Source organism: Chenopodium album, chromosome 1 (genome assembly GCF_948465745.1).
Source record: "Chenopodium album chromosome 1, dcCheAlbu1.1, whole genome shotgun sequence".
NCBI classification, from domain to species: domain Eukaryota; kingdom Viridiplantae; phylum Streptophyta; class Magnoliopsida; order Caryophyllales; family Amaranthaceae; genus Chenopodium; species Chenopodium album.
In genome coordinates this window covers 2,727,657-2,744,713 of record NC_137834.1, presented here as the reverse complement: position 1 = coordinate 2,744,713, position 17,057 = coordinate 2,727,657, and the positions used below count along the sequence as shown (strand labels likewise).

General features: G+C 34.5%; 1 protein-coding gene across 1 annotated transcript; it reads left to right on the top strand.

The window, feature by feature from the left end:
• Nucleotides 1–3,164: 3,164 nt before the first annotated feature.
• LOC145624977 (protein MICRORCHIDIA 7-like) lies at nt 3,165–8,969 on the top strand. The gene is made up of 20 exons (XM_081678249.1): nt 3,165–3,379; nt 3,521–3,684; nt 4,632–4,706; nt 4,809–4,843; nt 4,947–5,055; nt 5,303–5,395; nt 5,506–5,590; nt 5,708–5,783; nt 5,936–6,064; nt 6,253–6,351; nt 6,441–6,542; nt 6,758–6,934; nt 7,021–7,116; nt 7,196–7,247; nt 7,391–7,502; nt 7,607–7,907; nt 8,019–8,110; nt 8,412–8,496; nt 8,643–8,765; nt 8,877–8,969. Exons 1-20 carry the CDS (start codon nt 3,165–3,167, stop codon nt 8,967–8,969), a joined length of 2,313 nt encoding a protein of 770 aa, XP_081534375.1.
• The last annotated feature ends 8,088 nt before the right edge of the window (nt 8,970–17,057 follow it).

Below are 17,057 nucleotides of genomic sequence, written 5' to 3'. Positions count from 1 at the left end.
TTTAATGTTTTTAATTTTTATTTTTGGTTTGGTTTGGCCGTTTGTGTTGATGGTTTTAGGTGGGTGGGTTTAGGTGTGAGTTCGGTCAGGATTTGGGTGTTTTAGGTGGGTGGATCTGGGTTTGGGTTTGGTGGGCTTTTGGTTAGGGTTCTGTCAGGGTTTGGATCAGGTAGGTCCGGGTTAGGGTTCAGTGGTGGTGGTGGCTGATGTGTCATGTGTGTGCGTGTGGTGCAGTGGGTGGCGTTGGGTTTGTGGTGGCTGTGGGCTTAGGTACGTATGTACTGTTTAGGGTTAGGGTGAGGATAGTTTAGATCTAAGGCTTAGGGTTAGTTTGGGGAGATTTGCGGTCTGGTGGTCTGGGCTTAGGGTTAGGGTTAGTTAAGGGCTGAGGGTGTTCTGATGTGAGGGGTAGTGGCGGTGGTGGTCTGATGTTGGGGTTAAGGTTAGTTAGGGTTAGGTTGGAGATGGTGATATGTTGTGCCGGTGGTGGTACGACGTGTTTTTTTTATATAATTTCATTAAATCAGTTTCCAACGGAATTTACGTCGGAAATTTCCGGCAAATTTGTGTCCATTCCGGGACCGAAAAATCTCTTCTGACAAAGAATGCTCCGGGTTATTTTTTGTATATAAAAAGTTCTATTAAATTAAAGTGAAATCTATAATTGGTGGTTTTATAATTTTTAAAAATCATTTGTTTTTTTTTTAAAATATTATTGAACAATATCAAAATTCATTAGAAAGTATGCAGAAACCTACTCTTTATACTTCATATTAGTTTGTTTTATTTGTTAAAGGAATTTGTATCTACCATTATAAATTTCTTCAAAGTAAACACATGTTGTGGTTTTGAAATTACTATATATTTTTGTGTTAAATATTTTTAATACGTAGTACATATAACATATATGAATTATGGATGAGTAAACGAAAGAATGAGATTATATTAAAATCAATTTGCTATTAATATATATATTGAAACATTGATGATCGATTTTAATATGGCATGAGTCACATGACCCCACATCATTTATTAAGTCATGACGACACGTGGCAGAAATTATAACACATGGCATGATTACAATTCTTGCCATGGATTTTAATATATATATATATATATATATATATATATATATATATATATATATATATATATATATATATATATATATATATATATATAATTAATGAGTTGAGCTAGAATAAAGATGATCCAATATGTATGTTGAGAAGTCTAAACTAATGTAAATAAAAGCATCCTTTCAAAATATATATATATATATATATATATATATATATATATATATATATATATATATATATATATATATATATATATATATATATATATATATATATATATATATATATATATATATATATAATGAGTTAAGCTAGAATAAAGATGATCCAATATGTATGTTGAGAAGTCTAAACTAATGTAAATAAAAGCATCCTTTCAAAAAAAAAAAAAAAATGTAAATAAAAGCATACTAGCCAATTGTATGATAAATTGATACCCTCTCCGTCCCCCTTTGATAATCCCTTATTGACAAATTTTAGTCCCAAAATATTCACCCCATTTGCTTTTTTCAACAACCATTAATATTAATTTTTCACCAAAATTCTCTCCAATTTGCAATAATATTTGTACAAATTTAAATTTCCCATGTAAATTTTATTTTTCCATGTATTTTAATTACTTTCTCTCTCTACTTTTTTTGCATATCCAATGTCAATTTATTTTTTAATGTACTCTTCCCATTCTTATTTGTGTTTATTAATTTCCGTGAAAAATGCCCATAAGGGACTATCAAAAGGGGACGGAGGGAGTAATTATTACTCCCTTCGTTTCACATTGTTAATCCCCTTGGAATAAACCATTTAAAATAAGATGAGGAATCCTAGTAATTTGGAATTTGATTGCATCTTTAATTTGTAATTAATGTTTTGTATTTTTTTAGTTTTATTTGTTTTATTAATAGGAATTGGTTGTAATTAAATCACCTATTATAAATGTTGATTGAAAGAATTAGCCATGTCAGCAATCCACTAGCACATATATTAACCAATCAGAATCATTTAACTCTTTAAACACCCAATTGCATTATTGATATATTCAATTATATGAGGGTCAATTTTTTCACAAATAATTGATCATGAAATATAATTTATTTGATTTATTTCCTAAAATACATTATTACATTTATTAGAATTCTTAAGAAGGATTAATCAATAGATTAATTTGTTAAAATGATAATATATTAATGAAATATAAGTGTTCATATTGATATATTCAATTATATGAGGGTCAATTTATTCACAATTAATTGATTATTAAATATAATATATTTGATTTATTTCCTAAATTACATTATTACATTTATTATAATTCTTTTTTTTTTTCTTGAAAATACATTTATTAGAATTCTTAAGTGTGTTGTTTCAAGAAAAAAAATATTTCTGATCTAAAGTGTGAAGTTTTAGAATAACAAAAAATCATACTCCCTCCGTCTCTAAATTACATTCCTGTTTTCCTCTATTATGTGAGGAATAAATGCTAGAAACAGGAATGTAATTTAGGGACGGAGGGAGTATTAATTTATGATTAGGTTTAATTTAGATTCTTTTTATTATTTTTTATTATTTTTTTACCGCGATTTTAGTTTATGATTAGTTTTAATTTTATATTCTTATTTTATTTGTTGTGGTAGTTAACATTATATTAGTTAGGTAATTTTTTTTTTTTTTTTTTACCTTCTTTAATTGCTTAGTTTACATTCCCTATGCTCTCAATTGTATTTGGATTTTAAGGTGAGTAGATTATAAATTTACAAAGAGTAGCAATGTAAAATTTAGGCGAGCTCTCAATTCTATTGGCTTTTTAGGCGAGTAGATAAAATTTACAAAGGGTAGTATCGTAAATTTAAAATATTAACCCGAGAGTGTGGGACCCACCTTCAAGATTTTAACCTACCTATAACTCTACAAGACTACTACTCTACAAGTGCATCATTCATTCATTCATTCATTCCTTCCTATCATCCCCTCCTCAGTTTCATCTTTTTATTCAGTTTTGTTTATACACTTAAAAGAAAACCCCCCAAAAAAAAACAAAAAAAAAAAAAAAAATTAATTTATCTTTTTTTTTTCTTGCTTGGTACCATGATTAAGCAAGATATCTCAAAAGACATGGATTCAACCCAGTTGAAGAGGAAAAGCCCTAGTTCAACACCACCATCAGAAGTGTTTCCTGATCTCATCGAAATCGATTCGGATTCCGAGGACGAGTCGAATATTAATAAAACCAATGATAATGATGATACATTCATTGAAAGAAGGTCGAGTTTTTCTGAAGATTCTTTTGCTGATGATAACAGGTTAAAGAAGCCAAAGGTTGAGATAATTGAGGATGATAATAATAATAATAATAATAATAATAACGGTGATGATGATGATCAAGAAAATTTTAACGATGTTTTACCAGTAGGGTTTCTTGACCCTCTCCCTCCTTTGGAAAGGGAACTTGTTGACGCTAGTTATAACAATGCCGGTATTGTTAGTAATGTTACGACGGCTGCTGTGACCGCCTCGTCGAATGTTGCTCGTAAACAGTTCTGGAAGGCTGGTGATTATGACGCTTCTTGTGTTCCTGGGGCTCATGCATCCACCTCTTCTTACTCCGGTATTATTATTTTTTTTTTAATTTTTTTTTATTTTTTTGGTGTGTGTGTTGGGTGAAAGGTGAATTGATGAATTTTGTGTGCTTAGGTTAATTTGTTAGGGTGTTTTTTTTTTTAATGAAATTATTTTTGTTTGTTTTATTTGTTATCTTAATTGGAGTTACAAATGGATAATTGTTAACTTATTGGTGAATATGAGTATGGACTCCCTACTTGAAAATCCTCGCATTATAATACTCCCTCTGTTCCTATTTGTTGATTACGTTTGGAGTCTATGGCCAAAGCGTAACCAACAAAAAAGACTGAAGTTTATACAATTGTTTATACAATTGTTCGGTGTAATTTATATAAATACGTATTACACTTGTACTTATTTTATATGTGGCCAAAATTGTGGCAGCCTTGTTGATGTTGTACACTTGTACACACCTAAAACTAAGTCCTAAACTGCTAGTGATGCTTGAATATCTTTTGTGCACCTAATGTACATTTGATATGAGAATGGAGATAATAATAAGAGAGTTTGGGTATATGAGATGCTAGATGAAGTTTTCTATGTCCTTACCTGGCCTTTGATACAAAATAAGTACAATCAAGGCAGAAATTTTGTAGCAACTCCGTGATAATATATATTTCTCTAGGGCCAATTTGCATCATTGTGGTAGAGATGTTGAGCATATATATATATAAGCAACACCAATCTATGAAAAACTGAGGAATTCAACTGATTGGTAGTGGAAAGAATTGGGTTATGAAGAAATCAATTTAGTAAAATTGCTTACAATGCTTCAATTCATTTGTCTTAGCCTTATTTAATAGTGATGAAAATAAATTCTATATCAATCTATTTGTTCTAGTTATATATGGATCAAGATATTGTTCATTAATTTTTCCTTTGAGATCAAGTTACATTGCTTGATTCTAACAATATATTTTCTCTCATTTACAGCCGGAATGGATCATGTTAGAGTCCATCCAAGGTTTTTACATTCTAATGCAACAAGTCATAAATGGGCATTGGGAGGTAAGCCTTGATTGTGAAGAATTATTATACAAAAATAGGCTCATTATGAAATGAAATGGTTAATTACATACGTACTTATGGTGCTCTATTTTTATATTACAGCTTTCGCCGAGCTCCTTGACAATGCTTTGGATGAAGTATGCACACAGATCTTAACCACTGATCAAATATGCATCTCATGCAGACTATTTTTTAAGGCCATATTTTTTTATAAATGCTGTTTTTATGTTGTATTTATAGGTCAATAATGGCGCTACTTATGTTAAAATTGACATGCTTATAAACGAAAAGGACCGTAGTAAGATGCTTTTAGCTGACATAGACCGCAATAGAATGCTGCTAGTTCAAGGTATGTTTCCCTGTTTTCAGCTTTTTTTCTTCAGGATTTGGATGTAACATCAATAGTGTACAAGGACAGCCGATTATTTTAGTTTGTTTAGAATAAAGTTGTCTCATATCCTTCATTATGAAGGGTTTAATTACTTGAACTTGATTATTGTCTCTAACTCTGAACATGTTCTGCACCTTTTTATATCTCTGGCTTTCGCAATGGCTGTTTGCATACCACGTACTAATGATTGGCACATCGATTGCAGATAATGGCGGTGGAATGGATCCCAACAAAATGAGGCAATGTATGTCTCTTGGGTATTCAGCAAAGAGCAAGCTTGCAAACACTATTGGGCAATGTGAGTGATTCTGTTCAGGCAGTTGAAATAAGCAAGTATTGGAGCGAAGTATACGAATATCAGATTTATTGCAGCATTGTTGCTAACTTCCTGATCTTGTTTTTACACAGACGGAAATGGATTTAAGACTAGTACCATGAGGCTAGGGGCAGATGTTATCGTCTTTTCAATGTGTCAAGGGAAGGATGGCACATGGTTAGTCGTTTTTCTTAGCTTTTCGGTCTCATAGCTAGACACACATTATATGTCATTTAATTTGATGAGTTTAATATTGTTTTGAAGTTTCACTGAATGATTTCATGTATTCTGCAGTCCTACAAGAAGTGTAGGGATGTTGTCATACACATTTTTGACTAGTACTGGGAAGGAGGATATCGTTGTTCCCATGGTAAGATCGATGATCTTTTAAACGAGTATTAGTATTATTCTTCGAATATTAGTACAAAGAGACAAACCGATCAATGATGATTTACTAAACACTTCAACTGTTGGTCAATTGGTGACCACTTTTAACTTGTTTCTATGTTTCTGTTTAACAAGATTGACTATGAGAAGAAAGGGGAAGTTTGGACCAAGATTGTACGCAGTTCTCTAGAAGATTGGCATGTAAATTTAGAGGCTATTGTCCAGTGGTCTCCATTCTCCAGCGAGCAAGACCTCCTTCAGCAGGTAACCTCTGCTCGTAAATCTCTTATTTGCAAGTGTTCAAGTTTGACATTCATGTAACCTGTAGAATGTCCTCTGATTGATTAATTAATTTTGGTGTTTGGCTTTTCATTCATTTCTTTTTGATATAGCTCTGAATTTTATTCATACAAATATGCTTTTTGAGTCTAAATTTTTTGCTTTATATGTAGTTTGATTCCATAGGTTATCAAGGTACCAGAATTATAATTTACAATCTCTGGGAGGATGATGGAGGACAGTTGGAGCTGGATTTTGGTACCGATCCTCATGTATGTCTCTATATACTATACACTATGACAGATGCCAATCATTATCAGAAAAATTTCATAGGCCTAAGATATTTCTATTTTATGAACAGGATATCCAAATTCGAGGAGTCAATAGAGATGAGAAGAGGATAGCTATGGCTAGAAAGTATCTCAATTCTAAGCATTTCTTAACTTATCAGCATTCACTAAGGGTATGTGAGGTTTATAGTTTAATTCTCTTTACATAATACTCGTTTTATAGGTCAGACGCGCAACAAGTCACCCCAAGACTAGATGCATAGTCATAGTCACAATAAATACTATAATGACACTGATCTCTTATTAACAATAACTATATGACTGGTAAATCATATTTGAAAAAAAGAAAAAAAAAACTCTGACAGACTGACTGGTGCTTTGTTTTCAGAGTTATGCATCCATCCTTTATCTGAGAATTCCTACTGGATTTCGGATTATACTGCGTGGGCAAGATGTCATGCACCATGAACTGGTGAACGATATGATTCACCCAAAACAAGTTTCATACAAACCTATGCCTATAACTAATGGGACTGTAAAGGATTCAGCTTTACAGTCAGAAAATGTACGATCTTTTTGATATCCTACATTTTGCTTCTTATAGCTGATTGATATAAAAAGGTCAACTAATAGTTGTCATTATGTACATAGATGCAAGCTTTGGTGACACTTGGATTTGTGAAAGATGCTCAAGATCATATGGATATACAAGGGTTTAATGTTTACCACAAAAACCGGCTAATTAAGGTTAGTGTTTTCTCAGCCCTTATACATCTTTGCTGTTAAATTTGTTTAGCATATCAATGATAATTTCTTGTTTTAACAGCCCTTTTGGAGAGTCTGGAATGCTGCTGGAAGTGATGGTCGAGGAGTCATAGGTACCCTTTCTCTTATGAATATAGCAAATTGTGGTGCTTTTCGATTTGGAATTTGATGATTTTTATAAGATAATGATTATGCATAGGTGATTGCATAATTACATAGTTATTTACCCTTTCCAATATATTGTTATCCTGTGTAGGTGTTTTGGAGGCCAATTTTGTCGAACCAGCTCATGATAAGCAGGGTTTTGAGAGGACAACGGCGCTGTCAAGACTTGAATCACGGCTAGTTCATCTGCAGAAGACTTATTGGTTTGTTGATCTCATCACTGTCTTCTCCTAACACCCCCCCCCCCTCCCACCCCTTTCCCTTTTTTTTTTTATCTTAAGTTTAATCGCGCTTGTTTTTCTTTTAGGCGTGACAACTGCCATGAAATTGGTTATGCACCACGAAGATCAATAAACAAAGTTGTTCCAATAGTGTCTTCTCCTCTTCCAATTAGAGGCAATGGCAATGCTATAAAGGGAATGACTCCCAACAGAAGTGATGACAACGCTTTGGAAATAATCAGAAACAGTAGTAAGAGGAATTCTGTTAAGAAAATTGAACACATTTCACCATATGTTGAATCTTTAAGTGAAGATGATGAGATGACTAATAATCATATCGAGTTACCATCACCAACAATCCAACACAACCTTTCCAGTAGTAACAAGGTATATCAGATCTTTGCATGATTTAACTGCACCTCATCAATGTACAATAAAATTCAACAGATTTTCTATTGCAAATTGTATAAAGTTAATCAGATAAGTTGTACTACATAGGTGGGACAGATCAACAATGACAAGCATACATTTACAGAAATGAAAGCAGAAGTTGAGATGTTACGAAAAGAGAACCTTGAGTTGATACAGAGGTATCAATTCCTAGCGCGATGAGAACAAATTTTTTTGCTCATTCTTTTCTGGGAAATTCCCTGTTTCTCATGGTGAGAAACAAATTTGTTTCTCATAATGGCATTTTCGTGAATAAATCAACAACTTTTTCATTATTGTGGGCTCCACAATTGAATAAAGTTGTTGGTTTATTTACGAAAATGCCATGTGAGAAACAAAATTTGTTTCTCACCATGAGAAACTGGGGCATCCTCTTCTTTTCTGTTTCAATTCTTGTATTTAGACTATTTACCTTGTGTTTTTTCATTAATTCTGCTGTAGGCTAGAAAAGGCTACTGAATCCAGAGATAATTCGCTGCAAGAGCTACAATTTGAAAGAGATAGGAGTAGAGCCCTTGAAGCTCAAGTAAGTGCATAGTTAGTTGGACAAGTTGCATTGCTGCTATCTTTTCATACATACAGTCCTATAATATTGGCTCATTTACATGTAAAAACCGAAAGCATATCATAAACTGACACCGAGATTTGCATTATGTTATTCTGAACCTACAGCTTGAAGAGGCCAATAGAAAAAATGCTGAAATGGACAAAGAGCAGGAAGCTCTAATCACGATATTTGCAGAGGAAAGAGAGCGAAGAGACACCGAAGATGAAAAGATGAGGGAGCGTTTAAGGGTAAGTCACACCTTCTTGACTGAGAGAGATCGAATGCGCTAGCTCTCATTGCCACCACACGACGACATTAGTAACTCTAACGATAATGTTGTATTTTTTTTTTCTCTGTAGGCTGCTTCAAAAACAATTGACGAATTGGTCGAAAAAGTGCATACAATGGAGAAATACAGGCAGCTTCCAAGATGTAAGCCTGAAATTGATTAAGGAGTGTGCCTCAGCTGTAATGTACAGGAATCAGAGTAATTTTAGGTGGGAGGATTATTTTCTTCCCAACTCAAGTTGTATCCATCCAACTGGATGGCTCAAGACATGTAATAGGCATAGAAATACCTCACAACTCTGTTTTTTTTAAGATGTATATGGTTAATTGAGACTAGTTTAGATCTAATCAAAGTTACATATAACTTTGAATTCAACATTTCGTAATTGCTTTGTTTATGGATTTACTTGATACAACTAATTCATCCACAATAATGGTAGTCAAAAAGCTTTGTTAATTTGTGTTTTTGGAATTTAAAAAAATCTAATATATATATATTTAAAGGGGAGTTTTTCCCCGAGTTTTTAGAGAGTCACGTAGGATTTAATTTTCTTAGCGCGCCAGGTAGGATTATAAATTTAGGTGGTAGCCAATTAAATAAGAGATTATTAATTTCTTTTACAATTAAATAATTCAAATGCCACGTAAGCAAAATTGACGAATGAGATTTTAAAGTTTAAATTAATTAAATACAAAATATTATCTTTTAAGATTAGGAATTTTATTTAATATTTTAAAACTAATATAATAACAATTTTAATCACATAAATATGAAAAATAATTTTTTTTAAAAAAAAATACTAACAACCGTGTGTCGCACGGGCAGTAAAACAAAATTCAGTAATAATAAAATGATAGAACTTGGGCACCAAGGAATGAAAGAAAGGAAAATTGGAAAAAATAAAAAGATAAACTGAATTGAGAAAGCTACTCCGTAACTAAATAGGTTTCCTAATGTAAGAGGGTTAATAACTAATAGATATCCCACATTAGAAAGGGCTACATCTATAAATACACAACATTAGTTACTAATACGGAGTAATTTCATAATATCAGAAATTAACGAAAAAAAAAACTTATTGATGGGTTCATCATCAAGCAAGACAAAGAGAGGGGGGACGTGGTGGATATTGGAGTTGAACATCAAACCGATACCCGAGAAGCTGAACCATGGGAAAGCAACCTACGTTAGAGGCCGTATTGAGGGGAAGTGGATTTGCATTAAACGTCTTGACAAGAATAATGAAAATGGGAAAATCCTCAATAAAAAAAATGGAAGTGGGAGCTACTACAAGATCTTTTCTACTGACAACGAGGAACTACTCGACCCAGAGTTTAAGCTCACCGTAGAAATTTGTTCTACGGCGAGGCATCAACTCAAAGTAGAGACCATCGGAACAGCCGTCTTTCACCTTAAAAAGGACATCGGCACAACCAATAATAATGCTACCTTCTACCAATATCTACACTGTCCGGCTGGGCTGTGCCATCCTCAAGTGCGGATCATACTCAGGCGGTTTAAGGATACTTACAGTATAGCCAACTATATGCGAATAACTAGGGCAAAAATTAATAAATATAGATGTTAGGGTCTATTATTATGTATAGTGTATAGTTATCGGGCCTATCTCATGAGCCCTAATCTATTTGCTAGGTTGTATATATACGCTTGCTATACTCTAATGAAAACTACGGAAAATTATTTCGTGACATGGTATCGGAGCCAAAATCACTCTAAGCCGTACATCTCTAAATTTTTTCTAATTCCCACTATCAATTCCTACATTCTAAATTCTAATTTCTAAACACAATTTCTATTTCCTGATTCGACATTCTCTAATTAATTCCCACTACCAATTTCTAATTCCACTATCAATTTTTTAATTACTAATCCCTAAGTTTGTGGGTTCTGCCAATTTGCGATACTCGGTGGTTGCATTTCTTTAATACTTGTTCAACAATGGTGGATGAAGGCATGTTTATCTCTAATCGACGTGATAAGTCGACCTTGTACTGTACCCACTGCCATCGTTTTGGTCACGACCATGCCGCTTGCTTCCTTGTCCACGGGTTACCCGATTGGTGGCTTGACAAGTATGGGCATAAAGGGCGAGTTTCCTCTTCGTTTTCTGCTGCTACTGCTTGTTCTTCGACTGCCCAGCAGGCTACGCCATCCTACCAACCAGAGAACTCCGCGACCCAGCCGCGGGACAGCCCTCCCAGCCGCAGCCAGGCCGTGGAGTGGACTGCCCAGCAGGTTGGGAGTCTTGCTCTTCCTCGGTTTGCTACTAAGACTGCCTCTACTACTTTGACAATGCTTTCTACTTCCGCCACTACTCCTATTTTGGGTGGTGTGTTCGATTCTCATACCGATTCTATTAATGATGATTATTTATCTTTGTCGTGGATTATTGACACTGGTGCATCTCATCATGTTACTGGCAATGAGACTTTTCTACTAGATGCTCACTCAATTATTTCTTGTCCTGTTGGTCTTCCGGATGGTGCTAAGGCCATGGCTACTAAGGAGGGTTGTGTTGTCTTGGCAGATGGCATTACTCTTCAACATGTTTTATTTGTTCCGCGATTGAATTGCAATTTGATTTCGGTCTCTAAATTGATTGATGATTCTAATTGCTTTGTCCGATTCAATAATTCTCTTTGTGCTATACAGGATCAATCCTCGGGGAGCTTAATTGGAGGCGGTGAACGGATAGATGGACTATATTATTTTCGGCGTCTCCCAAAAGTATGTGCTCTCACAGGTCCGGACATTTCTACATTTGAGTTGTGGCATCGTCGTTTGGGGCATCCATCGGAGAAAACTGTCGAATTGCTTCCTTCTATTCGAGGTAGTTCTGCTCCTAAGTGTTTACATAAAGCATGTGAAATTTGTCCTCTAGCAAAACAAACCCGAGCCAGTTTTCCTGATAGTGATAGTCGTGCTAGTCGTATTCTTGAAATGATACATTGTGATTTGTGGGGACCGTATAAGATGGCTTCTACTTGTGGTGCTCACTATTTTTTAACTATAGTGGATGATTTCTCAAGAGGTGTTTGGGTTTATTTGCTTAATGATAAAACTGAAGTTTATTCTTCTTTCTGTTCTTTCTTTGCTATGGTTAAAAATCAATTTGATGTTACTGTTAAGTGTGTACGGAGTGATAATGATACTGAATTTAAACACATGCTTCCCTATTTTGATGAACATGACATTCTCTTTCAAACCTCTTGTGTCGGTACCCCTCAACAAAATGAATTTTCTGTACGACACCGTGTATTTATTGCAGCTATTGATACGATGGTTGAGCCTCGTAATTTCAAGGAGGCAATGCAAGATGATGGGTGGAAAGAGGCAATGCAAAAAGAAATTGATGCATTGGAAAACAATGGAACATGGGTGATGGAAAAATTACCTCCGGGCAAGAAAGCTCTAGGGTGCAGATGGGTTTACAAGGTCAAGCTTAATTCTGATGGCACACTCGAGAGATTAAAAGCCCGTCTTGTTATCTTTGGTAATCATCAGGTTGAGGGTATTGATTACAATGAGACTTTTGCTCCCGTTGCTAAAATGGTCACTGTTCGTGCTTTTCTTGCTGTAGCTGCTGCAAAGAATTGGGAGTTGCATCAGATGGATGTCCACAATGCATTTCTTCATGGTGATCTTGATGATGAAGTTTATATGAAGCTTCCCCCTGGGTTTCATGGCTCTCAACCTGGTATGGTGTGTCGTCTTTTGAAGTCGTTGTATGGTCTTCGCCAGGCACCTCGTTGTTGGTATTCTAAATTGGCCGCCTCTCTGAAAAGGTACGGATTTATGCAATCGTACTCTGACTATTCTCCTTTTACTCTGCAATCTGGGTCTATTCAACTTAGTGTTCTGGTGTATGTTGATGATTTGATAATTTCTGGTAATGATTCTTCTGCGATTTCAACATTCAAGTCATACTTGAGTGACTGTTTTCATATGAAAGATTTGGGTGTATTGAAGTATTTTCTTGGTGTTGAGGTTGCTCGTAGTCCGGAAGACATATTTTTATGTCAACGGAAATATACACTTGACATTATTGCAGAGTCTGGTTTGCTAGGTGCTCGTCCGGCAGGTTCCTATTGAGCAGAATCATACTCTGGCCAAATTAGAGTCCTCTTTCTTTTCTGATCCAGAGCAGTATCGACGGCTTGTGGGCCGTCTGATTTATTTGTCTTTTACTAGACCGGATTTGGCATACGCGGTGCATATTTTATCTCAATTTATGCAACACCCGCGACATGACCATTGGGAAGCGGCTCTCCGTACAGTGCGGTACTTGAAGGGATGTCCGGGTCAGGGTATCCTTTTGAGTTCAGATTGTGATTTCCATATTACAGGTTGGTGTGATTCAGATTGGGCGGGTTGTCCCTTGTCGCGCCGTTCTATCTCTGGCTGGTTGGTGTTTCTTGGGGCTTCTCCTATATCTTGGAAGACTAAGAAAAAGGACACTATGGCCAAGTCTTCTTCAGAGGCCGAATTCCGCTTAATGTCTAAAAGTACTGATGAGTTGAAATGGTTAAAGGCCCTTCAACTGAGTTTGGGTGTCTCGCATCCCTGTGCTATGAGTTTGTTTTGTGATAATCAATCTGCTTTGTATATTGCGAAGAATCCGGTTTTCCATGAGCGTACCAAGCACATTGAGGTGGATTGTTATTATCTTCGTGATGCGATTCAGGATGGTATCATTAGTCCGTCTTATGTGAAGACAACGGATCAATTAGCGGATATATTCACCAAGGCTTTGAGTAAAAGTCAATTCATGTATTTACTTGGCAAGTTGGGCATTTGTGATTTGCATGCTCCAACTTGAGGGGGGGTGTTAGGGCCTAATATTATGTATAGTGTATAGTTATCGGGCCTATCTCATGAGCCCTAATCTATTTGCTAGGTTGTATATATACGCTTGCTATACTCTAATGAAAACTACGGAAAATTATTTCGTGACAATAGATTATTATTAGAAAAATGATATACATACCCCTTAGGGCTACATATAACGTTACCCTTGCTGTTATTCAAAGTATAGTAGTGCAAGAATTTTAAAGCTTTAAGGTTCTTGAACTAAATATTTTCATCAATCTTTCCTTATGCACTAGTTACGAATTTTGTGCCTAATTTCCGATTATGATTTGTTTTAACACTATATTTCTAAATTTGTTAAAGTTGAAATTTGTGGGCTATTATAATAATCATAAGAATTATTTCAAAAAAAAAATATTAATCATAAGAATTAGTTGTTTTAGGTTAATCAATATCTTTATTTGAATTCATTGTAAATTATTGATATTTAGGGGTTCAACTCTTGAGTTCTAAATCATTATTGAAATTGGTTTGTGTTTTTATAGGATTTTATTTGATTTTTGTATGACGGTTGATTTTGTGGATCACTAGTTAACTAAAGCCATTCTGTTGGGTTTTAACTACCACTGCATATGCTTAGCATTCAAGATCATATGAGTTATGTTTTTGAATTGGTCTTAAGAGATAATTAACCTCCTTTTAGTGTCCAAATCTTATGAATTTATAGAGTAATTGATATTAAAGAGAGGATATGAATCTTAGGAAAATTTGACATTACCACCCAAAAAATCCACTTATTGGCTTTTACATGTAAAATAATTGTATTTTACCACCAATAAAATTTCCAAAAATTGAATTTCACCACCAACTAACAGATTTCGTCCATAAAATAATGAGGTTGATGAATTTGTTTTAATGTGTATTTTTGAATGAATTCTCCCTTTATTTTTAGTGCCCCACAGTAACATGACACACATGCTTGCCAATGCAAAATTTGACTAATAAAATATCTTTAATTATCATTAATTATAAATTATAACTATCATACAATTTTAATAATTTACTCATTGAGACGATTCCATCAAATACCCACAAGAATACATATTAGTTTTTGTAATGTACGGAGTATAACTCACAAACATTGGTCAAAATATGTTTAACGAATAGTGTCAAATTCTCCAAGGGGCACTTACAAAAAAACGAAGGAAGTACATGTCATAAAACAACCCAAAAACTTTTAATTTGAGTTAGTAACTCCACTCTTTGAGGCAAATTATACGAAGTACCAGTTGTATATACAATCACTTTTATAATAAAAATTGTCATTAAATAAACATCACAAAGGGCATGTTCCGATTTATTGCAATTAGAACAACTAAAGTGATGAATTGATTGGGGTTGAATTGAACCGAGTTGAATAGAGTTGAAATAAATTGTTTATTTGAAAAGGAAATTAGGAACTAAACTGAATTGAACTGAACTGATTGGATCTGATAAATTAAACTGAAATGAAATTAAGATGAACAGAACATGCCCTAAGTAACATTAATTATTTAGATAATTATATACTCCCTTTGTTTTTTAAATAAGTGTTTTACAAACACTATTCAATTCACTGGACCTAGATAGTTTGACTATCGTTTGTGGTTTATACATAACATATATGCCCAAGAGAGATAGAACCCTTATTATAAATTGGAGGGAGTACAAAGTATACACAATGCAATACCTACAGATATGGAGTGATTTTCTGTATATTTTAGATCGAATTTGAGAAAAATAAAAATAAAAACAATAAGTTGATAGAGCTTGGCAACCAAGGAATTAAAGAACGGTTATTGGGTTTGGATAATTTTTATTATTTTAAAAAATAATAATAAAAAAAAAAAAGTTGATCCAAATGTAAATAGGTTTCCTGATCGTCTAGGAGGGTTAAGTAACACATATCCTACAGCTATAATTCTATAAATACACAACATTAAGTATTCTTTATCTCCAAAAAAAAAAAGAAAGGTTAGTTATTGATCGATGGGAATATCATCAAGCAAGACAGAGAAAGAGGGGACGTGGTGGTCGTTTGAGTCGTACATAGATCCGCCGGAGAGGGAGCTGAGATATGGGAACCTGCCATTATTGGTTGGTGGTTGGATTGAGCGGAGCTGGACTTGGAAGTGCTTTTCAATTCTCGAAAACGATGGAGTTCGGAACAAGAAGTTCATCTTCTTTATTCCCAACAACAAGATATCCCAACCTGACTTTAAATTCAATGTATCAATCTTTTCTGGGTTCCCGATTTTCAACATAGTCACCTTAGGAACTGTCGTCTTTCAACTTAACAAGGACATCCCACTCAATACTATCTTCTGCCAAGATATAGACTGTCCGACACTGCGACTTCAAGCGCGGATCAAACTCAGGCGGATCAAGGATTCCGGGAAAGGCACAGCACACAATGTACGAAAGATTAAATAGTATAGTCAAATTCATTACTAGCTTGTAATTTTCTTCTTAGTTTAGTACTACATTTGTTTTACTGTTTTGGGTTAAATCATTATCCAAGAATTCATCATAATTTAATTAATTCATAATTAGGGTTCAATTCAATTCTTGACTTCTAAATCTTTGAAATTGGTTTGTACTGTACGTGTTTTTATAAGATTTTCTTTGATTTTTGTATGAGGGTTGACTTTGTGGATCACTGCTGGTTAATTCGATGTTATGACAATTCAGCATGGATGGCATTGGGGGGCCAAGGATCGGGTAGCCCCCCTTGGATCCGCCTATGTCCACAATAATAGTTAGTTGCAATTATTTAACTATTTTGATAATCATATAAAAAGTACTGCGTATATGTAATGCAATGCATTTATGAAATTTGCAAAAAAATAAAACAAAACTATCAAAAGTTACTCATAGCGTCACAAAAGTAAAACAAAACTATCAAAAGTTTCGTGCCACACAATAAATATCCCAATGTCAATAGGTTTCCTAATATAGGAGGGTTAACTACGGAGTCAAAGATTTTACACATCAAAAACTGTTATATAAGGCGGCTAGGCCTACAGCTATAAATAAACAAATATTACAAAAGAGAAGAGTTCGTTATTGTAACACAGCAAATAAAGAAAGCTTATTGATGGGATCATCAAGCAGCAAGAGTGAGAGAGAAGGGACGTGGTGGATGTTAGAGTTGAGCGCAGAACCCCGGGCCGGGAAGCTGAGCCATGGGAAAGCAACCTTGATAGCAGGCTGGATTGAACGGGGTTGGATTTGGAGTTGCATTGAACGTCTTGACAAGAATGCAAATGGGAACTACGTATTAATCTTTTTTATCGGCAACGACGAACTATCTGACCCAGAGTGTAATAAGTTCACCGTAGAAATCTATTCTATGTCGTGGTTTATACTTAAAGAGCCCATT